Source organism: Leucoraja erinacea, chromosome 15 (assembly GCF_028641065.1).
Source record: "Leucoraja erinacea ecotype New England chromosome 15, Leri_hhj_1, whole genome shotgun sequence".
Taxonomy (NCBI): Eukaryota; Metazoa; Chordata; class Chondrichthyes; order Rajiformes; family Rajidae; genus Leucoraja; species Leucoraja erinaceus.
Window position 1 is genome coordinate 2,968,515 of NC_073391.1, and position 22,968 is coordinate 2,991,482.

Genomic DNA, 22,968 nt, shown 5'->3' on the forward strand with positions numbered 1-22,968 from the left:
GAGCCCGAGGGCGGGGGGATGGGAGGAGACAGCTTGAGGGTTAAGGAAGGGGAGGAGACAGCAAGGGCTAGCAAAATTGGGAGAATTCAACATTCATGCCATCAGGATGCAAGCTGCCCAGGTGGAATATGAGGTGCTGTACCTCCAATTTCCGGTGTTGCTCACTCTGGCAACGAAGGAGACCCAGGACAGAGAGGTCGGATTGGGAATGGGAGGGGGAGTAGAAGTGCTGAGCCACCGGGAGTTCAGGTAGGTTATTGCGGACTGAGCGGAGGTGTTCGGCGAAACGATCGCCCAAACGCCGCATAGTCTCCCCGAAAGAATGGCTGTTTAAGAAAGAACTGCAGATGCTGGAACAATCGGAGGCAGACAAAAAATGCTGGAGAAACTCAGTAGGTGAGGCAGCATCTATGGAGTGAAGGAATAGGTGATCTTTTGGGTCGAGACCCTTCCTCAGACTGATGTCGGGGGGGGGGGGGGGGGGGGGGGGAGGGGAAGGAGGGAGAAAACAAGGCTATCTAAAATTAGAGAAGTCAATGTTCATACCATAAACGACCCAAGTAAAATATAAGGTGCTGTTCCTCCAATTAGCGCTGGGCCTCACTCTGGCCATGGAAGAGGCCCTGAACTGAAAGGTCAGATTGGGAATGGGAGGGAGAGTTGAAGTGCTGGGCCACCGGGAGGTCAGCTTGGTTAATACTGACTGGGCGGGGGTGTTTAGCGAAACGATCGCTGAGCCTGCGCTTGGTCTCGGGCTGAGACAAGTCATTGATTATGTTTAAGAAGGAACTGCAGATGCTGGAGAATCGAAGGTACACAAAAAAGCTGGAGGAACTCAGCGGGTGCAGCAGCATCTATGGAGCGAAGGAAATAGGCAACGGTTGGGCGATCGTTTCGCCGAACACCTCCGCTCAGTCCGCAATAACCAAGCTGACCTCCCGGTGGCTCAGCACTTCAACTCCCCCTCCCACTCCGTCTCCAACCTCTCTGTCCTGGGTCTCCTCCATGGCCACAGCGAGCAGCACCGGAAATTGGATGAACAACACCTCATATTCCGTTTGGGGAGTCTGCATCCTGGAGGCATGAACATCGAATTCTCCCAATTTTGTTAGTCCTTGCTGTCTCCTCCCCTTCCTCAGTCCCCCTGCTGTCTCCTCCCATCCCCCAGCCTTCGGGCTCCCCCCCTCCTTTTTCCTTTCTTGTCCCCGCCCCCAATCAGTCCGAAGAAGGGTTTCGGCCCGAAACGTTGCCTATTTCCTTCGCTCCATAGATGCTGCTGCACCCGCTGAGTTTCTCCAGCTTTTTTGTGTATCAATGATTATGTTAGTGTGAGATTTCCCAAAATAGTGTGAGATTTAGATGGAGTCAATGTGAGGAAGTCTGGTCTGTATGACGATCTACAGCTTCTTGCAGTCACTTGCAGAGCCTTCAGAAGGGTTTCGGCCCAAAACGTTGCCTATTTCCTTCGCTCCATAGATGCTGCTGCACCCTGCTGAGTTTCTCCAGCTTTCTTGTGTACCTTCGATTTTCCAGCATCTGCAGTTCCTTCTTAAATTATTTAGCCTATGATGCATTTGAAATGGATGTGGCAGTAAAATAAGAGAGAAGCAGAGGTGAATCTTGGGCATGACTGTAAGCAATGTTCTCACACAACTTAGCTAATAGACATCAAGTTCCTCTCAATGCTACTTCAATTGACACAGTATTGGTGTATTTTGGAAGGATTATAATTCAAACAAAAATAGTGGCAGAAGGAATTTAATGCAACATATGCAGTTAGTTTGACAACATTCTCACAACAAATTGGAAAAAAGGCAAAAAGACCACACAATACCAGTGTCTGTGAACACTTTGAAACCTTGTATAGTTGCATTTTTATCCTGTTCCATACCACTTAAACTGCAGTTATTTTGCTATGGTGTGAATAAAGTACCCAGCACCATTTTACAATCATATTTGGTTTTGTCACAATTCTAACTCTCCATTTACAATTTATTACAAAAAAAGCTTATTCCAGGATAGGTCAAACAAACTTTTACAATGTTAATCATACTGTAATGGGCAGGTCACAGCCCCTATCCGATATTACTCTGTCAGCCGCGATGAGATAACATATGATGAGCATTTGTCGGCACTGGGCACTGTACTCGCTGGAGATTAGAAGAATGAGGGGAGACGTCATTGAAACAGACAGAATAGTGAAAGGCTTGGATAGAGTGGATGTGGGGAGGATGTTTCCACATGTGGGAGAGTCTAGGACTAGAGGTCATAGCCTCAGAATTAAAGGACATTCTTTTAGGAAGGAAAAGGGGAGGAATTTCTTGAGTCAGAGGATGGTGAATCTGTGGAGTTCTTTGCCACAGAAAGCTGTGGAGGCAAAGTCAGTGGATATTTTTAAGGCAGAGATAGACAGATTCTTGATTAGTGCGGGTGTCAGGGGTTATGGGGTAAAGGCAGGAGAATGGGGTTAGGAGGGAGAGATAGATCAATCAAGATTGAAGTAGATTTGATGGGCTGAATGGCCTTCTTCTATTCCTATCACAAGATCTATCCGACATAACACAATGCCTGATGATGTTTAATACGCCATACGTTATAATCACTCATACACTCATTCTAGTTACACATTGGAAACAGTAGGGAAGATCTCTGCATTTAAACCTTTGGTCATTGCTTTGGTAATTAGAATGTTACTGGATGATTATCCTTTACAAACAAAAAGGCCTCTATTGTACCAATTACATGTACATCAAAAATACAACCAGGTTTTATTTTCTCAAGAAATCCAAAATCAAATTTTTTACGCTCAAATGTTGAAATGAGAACTTTTATCAAATATTTTAATAGATACAATAGTGCAATTGTTATTGCATAAAATCACAAACAGAATCCCTGAGCACCAACGTATAGACAACACACTAGCGGGTGGGAGAGCCCCTCGCTGGAGGTGCAGACATCTTCTGCTGGGTGACAATGGGGTACCTCTGGGAGTGCCGACTGGATTCACCAAGTCTGTCAAAGGAGTAACTCAGCGGGACGGGCAGCATCTCTGGGGAGAAGGAATGGGTGACGTTTCGGATCAAGCGTTCGGGTTAGGGTTCAAGAAGGGTCTCGAGCCGAAACGCCACCCATCCCTTCTCTCCAGAGATGCTGCCTGTCCCGCTGAGTTACTCCAGCATGTTGTGACTATCTGAAGTCACTGAGTTCAACCGGCGACCCTCTCTCCCACGTCTGCCACATCTGTCTCCGTGATGCTCTCTCCCACACACTCGCTTTTATTCATTCCCAACTTGCAAACCGTCCGGGTTATGGGACAGCTCTCAGAATGGAACAGTGAGTGCCACAACCTGGACGGGGTCTGCATCTAAACAGAAAAAAGCCTAAAGTGCAGTTCGAGAAACCAAGTAAAGAATCCATTGTAAAGCTGTCACCCGCAGTAAGCATGTGAATGGCCATTTTCAGCAGGCCCCAAGTGGATACAAGGCATGCCACAGCACATAAATGGAGCACTGTCATAACCTTGCGATATTCCAAAGTGCTTTATAGTCATTGAGTTACTTAAAGTCTAGTCTCTTGTTGCAGAACACCACAAGGTCTCCAGTGCAGAACGGAAATAAATAAGGTCATCTGTTTTTGATATGTTGTAGAATAAGACCACATCTGGTAAGACCACATGTGGAGTATTGCGTGCAGTTTTGGTCTCCTAATTTGAGGAAGGACATCCTTGTGATTGAGGCAGTGCAGTGTAGGTTCACGAGATTGATCCCTGGGATGGCGGGACTGTCATATGAGGAAAGATTGAAAAGACTAGACTTGTATTCACTGGAGTTTAAAAGGACAAGGGGGGATCTTATAGAAACATATAAAATTATAAATGGAGTGGACAAGCTAGATGCAGGAAAAATGTTCCCAATGTTGGGCACGTCCAGAACTAGGGGCCACAGTCTTAGAATAAAGGGGAGGCCATTTAAGACTGAGGTGAGAAAAAACGTTTTCACTCAGAGAGTTGTGAATTTGTGGAATTCCCTGCCACAGAGGGCAGTGGAGGCCAAATCACTGGATGGATTTAAATGGGAGTTAGATAGAGCTCTAGGGGCTAGTGGAATCAAGGGATATGGAGAGAAGGCAGGCATGGGTTATTGATTGAAGACGATCAGCCATGATCACAATGAATGGCGGTGCTGGCTCGAAGGGCCGAATGGCCTCCTCCTGTACCTATTTTCTATGTTTCTATGTAAATGTTGACCTGAACAAAATGAGAATTTAACTGGGTGTCTTTGGAGTCCTATGAAACCTTTTTGTGTCTTTTACATACCCGCGAGGTCAGTCGGGGCTTCAGTTCATCGTCTCATTGACAAGGCACTCTCTCGACTGAGACTGTGTGCACAAGTCTCTGGAGAAAGGCTCGAGCTCATGACTTGCTGATTCACAGACAACCGCATCAAACCAAACCACAACTGGATTAAGAGAGATGCGGGATAGATGCCTGACCTCTGAAAGCAAATGCAAATCATGTTCTAAACATAGTATGTAGTGCAAAAATCTCACACACAATTACACAACTTTATTGCAACTGGATTTCAAATGCAAGAAGTCCAAATCATTCAAAAAACTTCAAATATGCACCATTTAAACAATTCTTTTAATAGGTGCATTATCCTGAGAAAATCTTGGTTTATCATTTTGAGTATTTAGTCAGTGTTCAGAAAAATGGCAATTGAATAATAACTAGTTTCAAATTTTAGCCGCGTTCCTGAGAAGATGTCTCTCACTTCCAAATATAAAGGGCATTGGTTAATTTTGGTTTGTCTTTGCTTTTCTGGTGTTGACGTACCACTTCTGAATAGCAACCCCACTGGTGCCACATGTCACACAGAGAGCCCCTCCGAAGCTCCACCAGGTAGGAGAGCGATTTAGGAAGAAATATTGAAATACAAAGGCGAGGACCACTTCCATGGTCTTCATAAGTGCCACGGGCGCAGCCTTCTCTATCTGCAAGGCTTTGGTGAGGAAGGCCTGCCCTCCTACCCCCAGTAGGCCGATCAGGATCAAAAACGCTCGGTCCTTCCCGCAGAAGGGCAAGTTCCATTCCTGGATTACCGACACCGCGCACACGCTGAGGATGGTGCCCACCGAGGAGTAGTACCAAATGGAGAGGAAATAGTGGACGGACTTCCCCATTTTCCGGATCACTATCAGGGTGATTGCTGCACAGATCGCACTTCCAAAAGCAGCGGCCGTCCCCTTGATGTGGCTGTAGTAGTCGCGTCCAAGCCCGGCGACGTGAGCGCCAAACAGAAAGCGTGGCCTCGCGATGAGAACCACCCCGACCAACGTCAAAATGATGAAGATGGGATCCAGCGGGGTGCACTTTTCCTTCAGAAAAATCCACGCAAAGATAGAGACAAAGACTGTGTTACTGAACATGATGACCGTGGCGTCGGCCAAAGGCATCTGCTGAATGGCGTAGAAGAGCAACATCATGGCCGTGGCACCAAGGAAACCCCGCAAGAAAAGCAACACTCTGAGGCCCTTGGGTCCGCGAATGTCCACTCTGAAAACAAAACACATTGGTAAAAATCTGCTCATGTCTCACCCTGAATCAAATTTCATATCCGTTTTCACTTTCCCAAGTTAAGTGTTTTCTGCGTTACTCAGGCCCAATTGTTTTCCGTTCATCTTCAGATTAAATCATAAAAAGCTTGGACTCACCCAAGAAAAAGATGAACTAATTTTTCAGCTTTAAGGCCTGTCCCCTTGGTAGTGCGGCCTCAAGCTCTGTTTTGTTTCAGACCAGTTGTTCTCATCTAAATAAGCAGCCATTATGCCCAAGCATAATGCGAGCATATCATTCATAAGTGCAGAGGGGGTGATTCATTCATACGTGTTGTGTAGGAAGGAACTGTAGATGCTGGCTTAAACCAAAGATTTCACACAGAGAGTGGTGAATCTCTGGAACTCTCTGCCACAGAGGGTAGTTGAGGCCAGTTTGTTGGCTATATTTAAGAGGGAGTTAGATGTGGCCCTTGTGGCTAAGGGGATCAGAGGGTATGGAGAGAAGGCAGGTACGGGATACTGAGTTGGATGATCAGCCATGATCATGTTGAATGGCGGTGCAGGCTCGAAGGGCCGAATGGCCTACTCCTGCACCTAATTTCTATGTTTCTATGACACAAAAAACCATAGCAGGTCAGACAGCATCTCTGAAGAAAAGGAAGAGGTGACCATGCAGGTTGGAAACTGGCTCCATGGAAGGAAGCAGAGGATGATGGCAGAAGGTTTCTTCTCAGAATGGAGGCCTGTGACTAGTGGTGTGCCTCAGGTTACGGTGCTGGGCCCGTTACTGTTTGTGATCGACATCAATGATTTGGATGAGAACATACAGGGCAAGATTAGCGAGTTTGTTGATGATACAAAAATGAGTGGTTTTGCAGATAGTGAAGATGGTTGTGAACGATTGCAGCAGGATCTGGATCGATTGGCCAGGTGGGCAGAGGAATGGTTGATGGAATTTAATACAGAGAAGTGTGAGGTGTTGCGTTTTGGGACGTCGAACAAGGGCAGGACCTACACAGTGAATGGTAGACCTCTGGATAGTGTTGTAGAGCAGAGGGATCTAGGAGTACAGGTGCATGGTTCCTTGAAGGATGAGTCACAGGTGGATAAGGTGATCAAAAAGGCTTTTGGCACTTTGGCCTTCATTAGTCAGAGTATTGAGTATAGAAGTTGGGAGGACATGTGGTAGTTGTATAAGACGTTGGTGAGACCACATTTAAAATATTGTGTTCAGTTCTGGGCACCATGTTATAGGAAAGATATTGTCAAGCTTGAAAAGATTCAGAAAAGATTTACAAGGATGTTGCCAGGACTAGAGGGTGGGACCTATAGGGAGAAGTTCAGTAGGTTGGGTCTCTATTCCATGGAGCACAGGAGGATGAGGGGAGATCTTATAGAGGTGTACAAAATCATGAGAGGAATAGATTGGGTAGATGTACAGAGTCTCTTGACCAGAGTAGGGGAATCGAGGACCAGGTTCAAGGTGAAAGGGAAAAGATTTAATAAGAATCTTGGCGGGGGAGGGGGGGGTGTGTTGGGATAACTTTTGCACACAAAGAGTGGTTGGTGTATGGAACAAGCTGCCAGAGGAGATAGTTGAGGCGGGGACTATCACAATGTTTAAGAAACAGTTAAGACAGGTACATGTATAGGACAGCTTTGGAGGCAGGTGGGACTAGTGTAGTTGGGACCAAGTGCAGGCAGGTGGGACTAGTGTAGTTGGGACCAAGTGCAGGCAGGTCGTTAGGACATGTTGGCCGGTGCGGGCAAGTTGGGCCAAAGGGCCTGTTTCTACACTCTATCACTCTGTGCCTCTATCTATGGCTTCGTGCTGTCTGACCTGCAAAGCTACTTCAGCTTTTTGTGTCGTTCATACATTTTTGCAGACTAGTGCAAGACGCATGAACAAATGTTCTCACGTCCCAACTCGGCACGTTTCAGATTTATTCAACGTGGCACGCCTGGTTTGCCCGTCTCAGTTCCAAGTTCTCTTCCCCTATTTCCTTGGGACAATACCCATTTCATAAAAGTGAGAGGGACAAAGTTTAAAGTAGATGTGTGAGGCAAGTTGTACACAGAGGGTGTTGGGAACCTGGATGCTGGGGGTGGTTGGAGAGACGCATATGATAATGCCATTTAAAAGGCGTTTGGAAAAGCGCATTGACATGCATGTAATGGGATATGGATATAGGAAGCTTGGATTTATGTTTGGTGCAGACATCGTGTGCTGAAGGACCTGTTCCTATGCTGCCTATGGTCTACAAATAATAATTAAAAATTGTATCAGGATTAGGTTATTTCAACCTGAAAGCCAGTGTGTACATACACACACATACTAAACTTTTTTTCCCCCCTATCTAGCTCTCTCTTGAAAGCATCCAGAGAACCCACCTCCACCGCCCTCTGAGACAGAGAATTCCAGACTCACCACTCTCTGTGAGAAAAAGTGTTTCCTCGTCTCCGTTGTAAATGGCTTACTCCTTATTCTTAAACTGTGGCCCCTGGTTCTGGACTCCCCCAACATCGGGAACATGTTTCCTGCCTCTAGCGTGTCCAACCCCTTAAGGGCCTGTCCCACGGGCATGCGACCTGCATGCGGCAAGCGCTACCTAAAGGGGCGGTCGCACCAGCATGCGCCTGCATGTGGCAAGTGCAACCTAACGTGGTCACTTGAGCCATACGGCATGTGGCAAGCGCGACCAAACCAGAAGCGGGTGCCGCGCGGAGGTCGAGTGAGTGACACAGCGTCGAGGTGGCTGCGGGCCGGCAGGCCGTTGCCGCGCAGAATTTTTGAACACGGTCATTTTTTCGGAGCCCCGCGCGATGTCGGGACCAGCTCCGCACAACTCCATACGGCTCTGGCGATCGAAGTGGGACCGGCCCCACGAGGCTTTACAGCTCAAGTGACCATGTTAGGTCGCGCTTGCCGCATGCAAGCGCATGCTGATGGGACCGGCCCTTTAGGTCGCGCTTGCCGCATGCAGGTCGCATGCCCTTGGGACAGGCCCTTTAACAAACTTTGTGGAATTCCAAGCTCTCCCTGTGGTTGTGAGCGTCACCTTGAAGCGCTCTGGTTTGATCTTCAGCTGTCTATCAACTATAAGCTGAAGCACCCAATGCCTGGGAAATTCCTATCAAAATCTTCTCCGCACCTTTGCCGAGTGTCCCCTACAATCCACCACATGATGGAGTGATCATAATTGGTGCAAAACTCAAATTTCTAAGTTTGTGTTCCATGCCGTTATTTGTAAATCACAGCATTCTGTGCGTACTTTTCCATTGACATAAAGTCAAATTGCATCCGGTACATCCACAGTCTCCAGTTCATCCACATATTTCCTACAGTGTGGTGATCAAACTACACCAAATAGTCTAGCCATGGCTTCAACAAATTTTTATAAAGTTGTATCTGACTTCCATGCTCTTATATTCCCTACCCCATTTAATTAAAGTCAACCCGAAACGTCATCCATTCCTTCTCTCCAGAGATGCTGCCTGTCCTGCTGAGCTATTCCAGCATTTTGTGTCTATCTTCGGTTCAAACCAACATCTATCTGCAGTTCCTTCCTACACATTTAAAATGTCCATCTTCCCCACCTATCTACTTTTAATGCTACCATCAGTGATACGTTAATTTGTACACCTGTTCCCCGATACATCCTCATGACAATGTATGATCCACCTTTATTAGGAATCCGCCATTGCTCCATCCAACTAATCAATAGACAATAGGTGCACGAGTAGGCCATTCGATTCGAACCATTCAATGTGATCATGACTGATCATCCCCAATCAGTAGCCCGTTCCTGCCTTCTCCTCATATCTCGTGACTCCTCTATCTTTAAGAGGCTTACTCCTTATTCTTAAACTGTGGCCACTGGTTCTGGACTCCCCCAACACCGGAAACATCATTCCTGCCTCTAGCGTGTCCAAACCCTTTATAATCTTATGTTTCAATAAGATCCCCTCCCATCCTTCTAAATTCCAAAGTGTACAAGCCCAGCCGCTCCATTCTCTCAGCATATGACAGTCCCTCCATCCCGGGAATTAACCTTGTAAACCTACGCTGCACTCCCTCAATGGCAAGAATGTCCTTCCTCAAATTAGGGGACCAAAACTGCACACATTACTCCAGGTGTGGTCTCACTAGGGCTCTGTACAACTGCCGAAGGACCACTTTGCTCCTACACTCGACTACTCTTGTTATGAAGGCCAACATGCCATTCGTTTTCTTCACTGCCTGCTGTTCCTGCATGCTTACTTTCAGCCGATCAATATTGTTCTGTAGCCCAAAATTATCCTCCTCACCATCAACTACATAAATCTTGTCTTTCTCGTATACAATTGGTTTTGTATCCCCGTAATATTTCTACACATTTGCAAATTAAAGGGCAGCATGGTGGCACAGCGGTAAAGTTACTGCCTCACAGCACCAGAGACCTGGGTTCGATCCTGACTACGGGTGCTATCTGTATGGAGTTTGTACGTTCTCCCCGTGACCTGCGTGGATTTTCTCTGAGATCTTTGGTTCCCTCCCACGCTCCAAAGACGTACAGGCTTGGTGAAATTGTAAAACAATTGTCCCTGGTGTGTGTAGGATAGTGCTAATGTGCGGGGATCGCAGGTCGATGCGAACACGTTGGGCCGAAGGGCCTGTTCCCGTGCTGTATCTCTAAACTAAACTAAAAAAAGTAAATATCACCTGATGGGCGATGAACACACTCAGAAATATAGTGGAGTCTCCATCATGTCTTAACTCTGGGTACATGAATGCTGTTCCTCCTGCTGCAGCGGCTTCAAGCGCAGTGCATGCACTACAATATACATATTCCATACTTACTCTTTGTAGATAATAATCGGGAATGTAAACAACCACTGAAATAAACATCGAATCCCACTGATTTCCAGGGAATGGATTCCTTCAATTTTCTTCACCAAAAGGGAAACGGAGGAAAAGAATAAACAGGAGAACAAGGCGTAACATAATCCAAGGCCTACCCATTTAGGCTTCTTCTCTGCCACTGCAAAACAAGAAGACTCCGGTTACCAAAATAATTTAGCAATGCAGGAACAAAGAATTCACAGTACAGGGAAATTCATTGCAACAGAGTCATATTTATTTCATCACACAACTAAACTTCAGCAGCACAATCAGTGGGCAGAATAAAAAGAATAATTTGGAGAGGGCCCAGAGGAGGTTTACAAGAATGATCCCAGGAATGAGTTAACCTCTGATGAGCATATGATGTCGGCCCTGGGCCTGTACTCGTTCGAGTTTTGCAGAAGGGGGAGGGACCTCATTGAAACATACAGAATAGTGAAAGGCCTGGATAGAGTGGATGGGGAGAGGATGTTTCCACTAGTGGGAGAGTCTAGGACCAGAGGTCACAGCTTCAGAATTAAAGGACGTTCCTTTAGGAAGGAGATGAGAAGGAATTTCTTTAGTCAGAGGGTGGTGAATCTGTGGAATTCTTTGCCACTGAAGGCTGTGGAGGCCAAGTCAATGGATATTTTTACGGGATAAATGAACAGATTCGTGATTATCAGGGGTTATGGAGAGAAGGCAGGAGAATGGGGTTAGGAGGGGAGAGATAGATCAGCCATGATTGAATGGTGGAGTATTGATGGGCCGAATGGCCTAATTCTGTCGCTATTCCTTATGACCTTATGACTTGACTAAGCCAAAATTAAGCCAAAACAAATATACTCGGGGGGTTGCACTGAGATGTAAACACGAAGAAGGGTCTCGATCCAAAACGTCACCCATTCCTTCTCTCCAGAGATGCTGCCTGTCCTGCTGAGTTACTCCGGCTTTTTTGAGTCTATCTTCTGAGTAAACATTTTGTCACGAGTATAGTCGACGGTGGCACTGAGCAGGTTAAGATTATGAAGCCACATATTAAATCATATTAAGACATGTGCATCGTTCTGCTACTTTATTTAATTACTTTACATTTTAAAGGCACATGTTTTATCATAGTCCTTAAGATCAACCCAATAACAATGTACGCAGAAGAGTCGATTTAAAAAATAAATTGACTTGAAGTGCAGAACGGAGTGCTAAAAGTTAGCGATCAAATACACAAATTTAAAGAAACTAGGAATTCTTTCAATAGTGTTTCTAATGAACTTGTTTACAGCGTGCAGTTGGAATTTTGTCTGCAGCATACAGTGGGCCCCTTTGTTTGAATATTGTTTCTTGCGCACACAGAGCATGTAAAGTGGTAAATATGGCAAACAGGATCATAGATCGTTTGGAGCATGGAATAGAACACTAATGTGGCACAGTGGTGCAGCGCTAGAGTTGCTGCCTTACAGCGCTTGCAGCACCGGAGACCCGGGTTCGATCCCGACTATCTGTATGGAGTTTGTACGTTCTTCCCGTGAGTTTTCTCAGAGATCTTCGGTTTCCTCCCACACTCCAAAGACGTACAGGTTTGTAGGTTAATTGGCTTCATAAAAGTGTAAAATTGCCCCTAGTGTGTGTAGGATAGTGTTAATGTGCGGGGATCATTGGTCGGTGCGGATTCGGTGGGCCGAAGGGCCTGTTTCCATGCTGTACTCTAAACTAAACTAAGAACAGACTCAATGATGTAACTTCAGTCATTTTTAGGAGACAAGAGACAAAGCAAGGGAGAGAAGGAAATTTGGAAGCACATTTCTCGATTTGATATTGCAAGGCACTTCAGTGAGCTTATGAACAGTAAAGTATAGAAATGATACGGGCATTTTTTATATAGGGAGATCCAAAGCACTTAAATGCATTTTGGATACTTGGTTTCAACAAGTTGATCGAAAGAATGCTTGGAGCATGGCGTCATGTCCAATAGAGTGATATAGTGTGGAAACAGGCCCTTCTGCCCACATTGGCTAACATGTCCCAGCTATACTAGTCCCACCTGCCTCCGCTTGGTCCATATCCCTCCAAACCTGTCCTATCCATGCACCTGTCTAACTGTTTCTTAAACATTGGGATAGTCCCTGCCTCAACTACCTCCTCTGGCAGCTTGTTCCATACACCCAACGTGGCTGCAAGAGGATCTTGCATCTACTTTAAACTTTGTCCCTCTCACTTCCAAGGAAATAGGGGAAGAGAACTTGGAACTGAGACGGACAAACCAGCCGTGCCACGTTGAATAAATCTAAAAGGTGTCGAGTTGGGACGTGAAAACATTTGTTCATGCGTCTTGCACTAGTCTGCACAAATGTATGAACGACACAAAAAGCCAGAATACCTTAGCAGGTCAGATAGCACAAAGCCATAGATAGAGGCACAGAGTGATAAGAGTGTAGAAACTGGTCCTTTGGCCTAACTTGCCCACACCAGCCAACATGTCCCAACTACATTAGTCCCACCTGCCTGCGCTTGGTCCATATCCCTCCAAACCTGTCCTATCCGTGTACCTGTCTAACTGTTTCTTAAACATTGGGATAGTCCCAGCCTCAACTACCTCCTCTGGCAGCTTGTCCCATACACCCAACGCCCTTTGTGAAAAAGTTACCCCTCAGATCCCTATTAAATCTTTTCCCCTTCACCTTAAACCTATGTCCTCTCGTCCTCAATTCACCTAATCTGGGCAAAGGACTGATGCAAAGTTATTCAACTCGTCTGCCATTTCTTTGTTCCCCATTATCACTTCTCCTGCATCATTCTCCAGCAGTCCAACGTCCACTCTTGTGCGCTTACTCTTTATATAACTGAAGAAACTCTTGCTATCATCTTTTATATTATTGGCAAGCTTACCTTCGTATTTCATCTTTTCTCCCCGTATTGTCTTTTTACTAACCCTCTGTTGTTCTTTAAAATCTTCCCAATCCTCTGGCTTCCCACTGATCTTTGCTATGTTATACATCTTATCTTTTAGTTTTATACTGTCCTTGACTTCCGTTGTCAACCACGATCGCCTCTTACTACCCCTAGAGTCTTTCTTCCTCGTTGGAATGAAAAGATCCTGCATCCTCCGGATTATTCCCAGAAATTCCTGCCATTGCTGTCCCACCCTGCTAGGGTCCTTTTCCAGTCTACTTTGGCCAGCTCCTCCCTCATGCCTCTGTAGTCCCCTTTGCTCAGCTACAATACCGATTTCACCTTCTCCCTCTCAAATTGCAGATTAAAACTTATCATATTGCGGTCACTACCTGCTAGTGGTTCCTTTACCTTATCAAATCCGGTTCGTTACTTAACACTAAATCCAGAATTGCCTTTTCCCTGGTAGGCTCCACTACAAGCTGCTCTAAGAATCCATCTCGGAGGCACTCTATAAATTTTTCCCTTTCTTGGGGTCCAATACCAACCTGATTTCCCCAGTCTACCTGCATATTCAAATCTTCCATGACCACCGTAACACTGCCTTTCTTACATGCCAATTGTACCTTCTGATGTAACTTGTACCCTATATCCTGAACCTCCCATTAGGGTCTTTTGACCCTTATAATTTCTCAGCTCCACCTCCCATTGGGGTCTTTTGACCCTTATAATTTCAACTCCATCCACAATTCACTGATCCTATGTCACCCCTCATTAAGGACTGAATTTCATTCCTAACCAACAGAGCTACCCCATCCCCTCTGCCCACCTCCCTGTCATTCCGACATGATGTACAACCCCGAATATTCAGCTCCCAGCTCCGATCCTCTTGCAGCCACGTCCCTGTAATTCCCACAACATCACACCTACTAATCAAGAAACAGGTGAATCTATTACCCGTACTAATCAAGAATCAGAAATCAAGATGCCTTATCCTTTCTCCCCCAGGTTGTGGAAATCAAGAACTAGAGGGCCGAGGTTTAAGGAGAGGAAAGATTTCATAGGAACCCAAGGAAATACCTTTTCACACAAAGGAAGATGGAACGAGCTGCCACAGGAAGTAGTTGAGCCAGGTACAATAATTATATCAAAAATAGTTTTTTCCATGAAAATAAACTTTATTCAGTATTAAAAATATATACAAAACAATAACAGCAGCACCTCTTCATACATTCTCAGTCTATAAATTAAATTGTATCATCTATATAACTAAAAGTCTCGCCTTGACCACTTCTTGTCGGCGCTGTATATTGATTTTAGAAAAAACGCTACCATATATCGCTATGATTTTTGGCCATCTTATGCACAGTCCTCCTCGGCTGAGGCAGCCCTGAGGATTTTTCCCATCGATGAAAAATAAAAAAGTTATGAGTGTTTAAAAAAATCATGAGATCAGCTGATTGGTCTTCTCGCCTGTCAATCACCACAATGAAGGTCACGCCCCTTCTGGGGGCAGGACTATAAAACCCCGGTTGCCTGAACATGAGTCAGTCACTCTGGAAGATCGTGAGGGAGAGTCCACAACTGTGATTCGAAACTGTGAATCAACTGAACTGTGAGTCTGCAATGTACTTGCAATAAATGATTTGTTAGCCCTTAATGACAATGCAATGAGTTTTGGTAATTTGGTGGCCTGCACTCTGCTTGAAATGCTATGAGATTGAATTTGGTGGCCTGCACTCTGCTTGAAATGCTATGAAATTGAATTTGGTGGCCTGCACTTCAAGGAATAGCCGCGAGTGAACTGCCAGCCCACCAGCTGCCAGCTCACCAGCCCTGAGTGACTGAGCTGCCAGCCCAAGAATCCATTCGGCCCACAATGTCCATACCAGCCATCTGGAAACCAGTTCCTTCAGCCCACAACACCCATACTAGCACCCCAGAAAGCCCCCCAACCCCCACCCCACTGGCCACCTATATTGGAATTGGTGGGGAGGTGGAATATTGCTTTGGGGGACCAGCCCTCCCATGTGAACATGGGACCCAACGGGTCCCACTTAGTCTAGTACTCAATAAATAGTGTTTGCACCTACCTTTAAACAGAACACCCTTGCCTCTCATGTGGCACCCTGAGCTAATATCCTATCCCTCGTTTATGGGGTGCTCCCACCAGACTCTGTCCCTCAATGTCCAGTAGCAGGAGGACCTTAGACTGTAGTCCCCCGCACCCCACTGAGCCTTGGCGTTGGCTGCGCCGAGCTTCAGTGCGTCCCTCAGCATGTGCTCCTGCAGTCTGGAGCGGGCCAGTTGGCAACATTCCCCGACAGTCATCTCACTGTGCCGAGAGACCAAGCTGTACTTAAAGTGCATCTCCGAATGAGTCCCAGGGAACATGGAGTCCGTCAATCTGGGAATAGCCGTGAATGGGCGAGTCCTCTGTTACCGAGCTGCTCATGATGAACTGTGACAAGGACCCTTGCATCGTTTGGTTTAGCTTAAAGATACAGTGCGGAAACAAGCCCTTTGGCCCACCAAGTCCATGCTGACCACCGATCCCCACCCGTTTACACACTGAGCGTGAAGGGGTGGGGAGGGGAAGACAATGGGGACCCGGCTTGGGGGAACCACCGTGAAGGACAGTGGGGAGGCACTCTAGTTTAGAATGCCCAGGGGATAAGTCTGGGTTTGTTTGTTCATGAGTTCCAGTGAAGGCGCTGTGCACACGGCAGTCAAACAACAGTCGCTTGTCCATTTCTTCTTTTAAAAAAATTTTAATTTCAAGTTTGTGTACCTTGTTGTGTGTTGTGACTGTTGCCAGACCAACTTCCCTCCAGGGATGAATAAAGTTTATCGTATCGTATCGTACTAGGGACAATTTATATTTATACCAAGCCAGTTAGCCTACACACCCGTACGTGTCTTTGTGGAGTGTGGGACGAAACCGAAGATTTCGGAGAAAACTCACGCAGGTCACGGGGAGAACGTGCAAATTCCATGCAGACAGCACCAGTAGTCAGGATCGAACCCGGGTCTCTGGTGCTGCATGGCAGCAACTCTACCGCTGAGCCACCCATCATTCTCCACACCCGCTTCACAAACCTACACTTGCAAAGAGGTTGTCAACTATCTCCTCCCCACAGCCACTACCCCGAGTGCAGCATGCATTGGTAGTAAGACTCAGACCGTCCAGGAAAGCAATTTCTGGGAGTGACCCTCTGACTACCAGCCAAGCGAGGTCTGGTGCCTGTTGGCAAGTTCTGGCGATGAAGCACTTCACTGGAGAAACTGGGCAGACAGCTGAGGGAACCAGGCCACCAGGTCCATGGGGTCCTTGTCCTGCAAGATGTTCAATGCTAACCACGGCCCGATGGACTTGTGGTCAAAGTTGGTGGTCTGGATGTACCTTTCCCCACAAAGGTCAGGTGGTGTGGCGATGTCCAGCTGACTGGCACAATGTATCGCTTTGGTTTCAGGACCATGTTTCGCAACACTGGGGACAGGTAGAACTGCAGCAGGTAATGACACTGACAGATTTCTGCATAAGGATGGTTTATTGGGGTACGGGCCAAATGCAGGCACATGAGAGACTAGGTTCAATCACAATAATACTTTATTAGCCAAGTATGTTTTGCAACATATGAGGAATTTCATTTGCCAAGTCAGTCATACAAATAAAAAGCAACAGAACACACAAAACACATTTTAATATAAACATCCACCACAGTGACTCCTCCACATTCCACACTGTGATGGAAGGCGAAAAAAAGTTCAATCTCTTCCCTTAGCTCTCCCTCGCGGTTGGGGGCCTCGAACCCTCCGTTGACGGGATGATCTTGACTCCCATAGCCAGCGGTGTTTTGGGCCCTCCGTGTCGAGGCGATCAGCTCCTGCATCGGGGGGGGGGGGGGGGGGGGGGGGGGGGGGGGGTGTCAGCTCTCCCGTGCCGGGCTATCAAACCCGCGTCGGGGCTGGTCGAACCTCCCGCGACATTGGAGCTCCCGACCGCAGGCCGCAGTTGGAGCACTCCCAGGCAAGGGGTCGACTCCGATGTAAGTCCACGCCCCGCGATGGGGGCCAAGGTCAGTTCGAGGAGGCCTCCAGCTCCATCGATGGTAGGCCGCAGAGTGACCAGAGAATGCGATCCGAAAAGTTATCGCATCTCCGGCAAGGTAAGAAACTGAAAAAAACGTTTCTCCCTCCCCCTCCCCCCACATAAAACAAACCGGAGAACATTGACACGAACTTTTGAACACACTAAAAAAAATTTAAAAAGACGAAAAAAGACTGTTGGCGGGGCTGCCAATTGTACGGCGCCCCTGGTGGTCATCTTGGTTGGCAGGGATGAGGTAGCCCAAGGGGCCTGTTTTCATGTTGTATTCCAATATGCACTTTGATTTATGGTGAGAATATACCACTTTGACTGACTCCATGTAACAGCCATCCCCACATTTCCTTTCTCACATGTATCCATGGATTCCAACAGCCCGTCCAGGTGAGACAGGGCTTCACCTGCATCTGTTCTCACCTGGCCTGTTTCACCCGGCTGATCCCCATGTGGCCTCTTTCACGTCGGCAAAACCAAGCATAGACTAATCGACCATTTAGCTGAAACGCCGGCTCGGTCCCCTGGTTTCCAGCCATTTTAACCATTACCAATGCTGAGAGAATGGAGCGGCAGGGCTTGTACACTCTGGAGTTTAGAAGGATGAGAGGGGTTCTCATTGAAACATATAAGATGGTTTGGACACGCTAGAGGCAGGAAACATGTTCCCGATGTTGGGGGAGTCCAGAGCCAGGGGCCACAGTTTAAGAATAAAGGGTAAGCCATTTAGAACGGAGACAAGGAAACACTTTTTCCTCACAGAGAGTTGTGAGTGTGTGGAATTCTCTGCCTCAGGAGGCCGGTTCTCTGGATAATTTCAAGAGAGAGCTAGATAGGGCTCTTAAAGATAGCGGAATCAGATGATATGGGGAGAAGGCAGGAACGGGGTACAGATTGGGGATGATCAGCTGTGATCACAGTGAATGGCGGTGCTGGCTCGAAGGGCCGAATGGCCTACTCCTGCACCTATTGTCTATTGTCAAACTTTCTGTTTTCGGCCTTGTCCGCTACCACAGTGATGTCAAACGCAAACTGGAGAAACAACACGTCATGTTCTGCTTGGGTAACTTACGACTCAACAATTTGAACAGTGAATTCTCCAATATCAAGTAATACCCCCTAAAACAACATGTTTGTCGCACCCCCCTCTGGTGCGCACACCTTTACCTCCCCTCCCCCCAACCTCCACCATCCGCTCATCTGCTAACTTCCTTTTCCAAGGCTCCCATTCCCCTTATCCTCCCTCTTTCCGCTCTCCCTGGACCCTTCCACCTGTTTCTTTCCCTCCACATTTACATCTCACTCCTCCTCTATGTTCCTTATCTATCACTCTCTTGTTTCCATGTCACCTCTGGCTCCACATATCACTATCTCCACCCACCTGTATCCATCCCTCACTGATCAGGCTTGGCTCCAGCATTCCTCTCTTCACCAGCTTTCTCCCTCCTCACTGCTTCCGTCTGCATTCAGTGTGAACAACGTGGTCAGAGTTAAGGGCCTGTCCCACTTACGTGTCCTTGGCACGCAAATTACGCGACCTCATGGTCGCGTTGAGCTGAGACGGTCCCGCAAAGGTCGGGCGCGATTACATGCGTACACACAGCCGTCTGGAGCGCGTGACGTCATTTGAAGATGGACACAAAGCTGGAGTAACTCAGCGGGACCGGCAGCATCTCTGGATAGAAGCAATGGGTGATGTTTTGTGTCGAGACTCTTCTTCAGTCTGAAAAGAAGTGTCTTGACCAGAAACGTCACCCATTGCTTCTCTCCAGAGATGCTGCCGGTCCCGCTGAGTTACTCCTGCATTTTGTGTCTATCTCCAACCGTCTTGGCCCCGCTCTGGGAGTAGTATTGGGGGCGGATCCGGACCGCAATGGCCGTGAGCCCCAGGCTGAGTTCGGCGATCGTTTGCCTGCTTCTTCTGCTGTTGGAGGTGAGACGTTGCGTTGCGCCAGGGTCTTGGGCCTGTCCCACTTTGGCCGTCAGTTACGCGACAGGCCATTGGCGCGCGAAGATTTCGTTCACTACAAAAATTCTAGGAGCCCCACGCGATGTCACGCACAACTACATACCCCTCTGCACTGTGGGAACCGGCCCCGCGCGGCCATACGATGCCCGTGCGCCTCAACGCGACCACGAGGTCGCGTAATTTGCATGCCAAGGACACGTAAGTGGGACACACAATGCCAGTTGACCCAACTTGCTTTCTCTATCTTCTCTCCCAAGGAGAATTCACCACAGATTGGCGACTGCTTTGCGGAGCACCTGCATTCATTTTGCAGTCCTGAGCTTTTTGTTGCCTGACACTTTAATTTTCCATCCACTCCCATTCTGAGCTATTAGCGATCGGTGCCAACGTTTACTGTTATGAAGTTTAATGAATACGTTTATTGGCCAAGTATGTACACATACAAGGAATTTGCCTTGGTGCTCCGCTCGCAAGTTACAACACGACATACAGGAAACAATTAAGAATAGAACATTAAAACATTAAGAATAAAACATTATAGTTTAAGCATGTGAATGAAATAAAAATACCAGAGCAAAAGGAGACTACAGACTTGTTTACGCGAGTCCTACACTTTTAATAATAATAATGGATGGGATTTATATAGCGCCTTTCTAGATACGCAAGGCGCTTTACATCGCATTATTCATTCACTCCTCGGTCACACTCGGTGGTGGTGAGCTACTTCTGTAGCCACAGCTGCCCTGGGGCAGACTGACGGAAGCGTGGCTGCTAATCTGCGCCTACGGCCCCTCCGACCACCACCAATCACTCACACACATTCACACACATTCACACACATTCACACGCAGGCAAAGGTGGGTGAAGTGTCTTGCCCAAGGACACAATGACAGTATGCACTCCAAGCGGGATTCGAACCGGCTACCTTCCGGTCGCCAGCCAAACACTTAGCCCATTGCACCATCTGTCGTCCACTGTTGTCCACCTTATCATAGTGCAAACTTGAGGAAGGACACCCCATCTTTCATATGGGCACCTTGCAGCTCACTGAACTTTCTGAAATCAATAATGAGTGCAACAATTTTAGGGCAACTCGATTTCAGTGTCAGCATCAATCGTTCATCTGTGATATCGGCTCAGCTTGTTTTGTTGTGTCTCCCGTCCCTTGTTTTACGTTCTGGTGGGAGTGGAAGTCATGCCCACATGTCCTGCCTTCCTGGTCTGCATTACACGATGTCCCACACACTGTTGTCCACATTATCACTCTCCACTGGCTCTCAATTCACTCACCGACCAGACTGCCGTCCCTACACCTTTGCTCAGCCTGTGTGAACCAACCTGATTTCCCGGTTGCTGGACACTTTAATTCTCCTTCCCATTCCTACACAGAGCTTTCTGTCCTCGGTCTCCTCCATTGTCAGAGTGAGGCTAAACGCAGTTTGGAGGAACAGCATCTCATATTTCACTTGGGCAGCTCACAGCCCAGTGGTATGAATGTTGATTTCTCTCACATCAGGTAGCCCAGCATTCTCTCTCTACCTCACCCCCACCCGAGCCCCACCCATCCACTGATGCCACGTACTCTTACCTCTCCCGTACCTGTCTCAATCCGACCACCACCTTCCTCCTTACCTGGTTTCTCTCATCGCCTGCCAGTCCCTGCCTCACCCCGAACCCCTCCACCACCACCTCTTCATACTGGGTGTCTCCCCTCTACTAGAGCAAGGTCTCAGCCAGAAACGCCGATTGTGTTTGTAGCCAAAAACATAAAAGACTTAAGCTGTTATGGGAATGAGGAACAGGAAAGGAGGAAATATAATAAAACTGCACCCTTTTTAAAAAAAATTACTCATATTTCAGTAAACAGAAAGCAGTGTTTTTTTTCAATGCCAACAAATGACCTGTAACAAGTCTCGACCCGAAACGTCACCCATTCCTTCTCACCAGGCACGCTGCCTGTCCCGCTGAGTTACTCCAGCTTTTTGTGTCTATCTTGAGAAGTTCTAGGGCCATTGCACAACTGCTTCTGCTGTATCCTGCCCTGGAATAGCTCGAATCAAGGATGGTGTCAGAGTAACAAGAGACAGAGGCTGGAAGATACGAAGCTGTGTGTATGTGAGATGTCAGACATCACATTACTGTTTTGCCCTCTCAGCAGTTGCTGCCTGATCTGCTGGGATCTCCTTCATTTCTGATATCCAGCTACTATTGTCTACGCTACGATATCTTGCAACTCAGCACAGGATCTTTCCTGCTTTCCTCACTCCATGTTTTATTCACACCTCCCCTCCACACTGCTTGAAAAACATTTACCCCAAGATGAATACTCTAATTCACAGAGCAATAACCTCGAGTCAAGGTTATTTGTCACATACACATACAAGATGTACAGTGAAATGAAAATGGCAATGCCTGCGGGATTGTGCAAAACAACTGCAGAACTGAACCAGTAATTACATTTAAAAAAGTCCCTGGTGAGATCAGAGTTTACAATACTGACAGCCTGTGGGAAGAAACTCCGTCTCATCCTCTCTGTTTTCACAGCGTGACAGCGGAGGCGTTTGCCTGACCGTAGCAGCTGGAACAGTCCGTTGCTGGGGTGGTAGAGGTCCCCCATAACGTTGCTGGCTCTGGATTTGCACCTTCTGATGTATAGGTCCTGCAGGGGGGTGAGTGAAATTTCCATAGTGCCTTCGGCCAAATGCTCTACTCCCTGCAGAGCCTTCTTGTCCTGGGCAGAGCAGTTCCCAAACCAGGTCGAGATATTTCGGGTCAGGATACTTTCTACTGCACCAGAGTAGAAGTATTGAAGGATCCTCAGAGAGACTCTGAATTTCCTCAGCTGCCTGACTTGGTAAAGGCGCTGCCTTGCCTTACTCACCAGTGCGGCAGTGTGTGTTGTCCATGTCAGATCATCTGTGATGTGGATTCCCAAGTATTTAAAGCAGCTCACCCTTGCCACAGTAGCCCCATTTATCTCCAGTGGGGTGTACGTGTATGCTGTGCTCTTCTAAAGTCCACAATCAGCTCCTTAGTTTTACTGACATTCAAGAGGAGGCTGTTGTCCTGACACCAGAGTGCCAGATCAGCCACCTCCTCCCGGTAGGTCTTCTCATTGTTATCGGAGATCAGGCCCACCACCACAACGTCATCAGCAGCAAACTTGATGATGGAGTTGGAGCTGAACCTAGCCACACAGTCATGTATGTACAGGGAGTACAGTAGGGGGCTGAGGACACAACCCTGGGGGGGATCCTGCGCTCAGGGTGAGGGGATTGGAGGTATGTCTCCCCATCCTGACCAGCTGGGGCCTGGCGTTGAGAAAGTCCAGAACCCAGGCACACAGGGGAGTGTTCAGTTCCAGTTCCAGCATTCAGCCAGTCTGATGGGGACTATCGCGTTGAAGGCTGAACTGTAGTCTATGAACAGCATCCTCACGTAGCCCCCCTTCTGGCTGTCAAGGTGAGAGCGGTGTGCAGACCCTGGGAGACCGCATCGTCCGTGGATCTGTTCGGACGGTATGCGAACTGCAACAGGTCCATGTTGCGAGGGAAGAAGGCGCAAATGTGTTTCTTCACCAGCCTCTCAAAGCAT

At 47.4% G+C, this 22,968-nt stretch overlaps 1 protein-coding gene across 1 annotated transcript in view; it reads right to left on the minus strand.

Moving 5' to 3' along the window:
- Positions 1-4,545: 4,545 nt before the first annotated feature.
- The window catches only part of slc35g1 (solute carrier family 35 member G1), a 34,219-nt gene continuing 15,796 nt past the window's right edge, over positions 4,546-22,968 (minus strand). The window contains exons 2-3 of the mRNA XM_055646598.1: positions 10,397-10,577; positions 4,546-5,554 (exon numbers count right to left, since the gene is read on the minus strand). Coding sequence (XP_055502573.1) covers positions 4,795-5,554; positions 10,397-10,577 — 941 coding nt within the window. The 3' untranslated portion in view covers positions 4,546-4,794. The remainder of the gene's footprint in view (positions 5,555-10,396; positions 10,578-22,968) is intronic.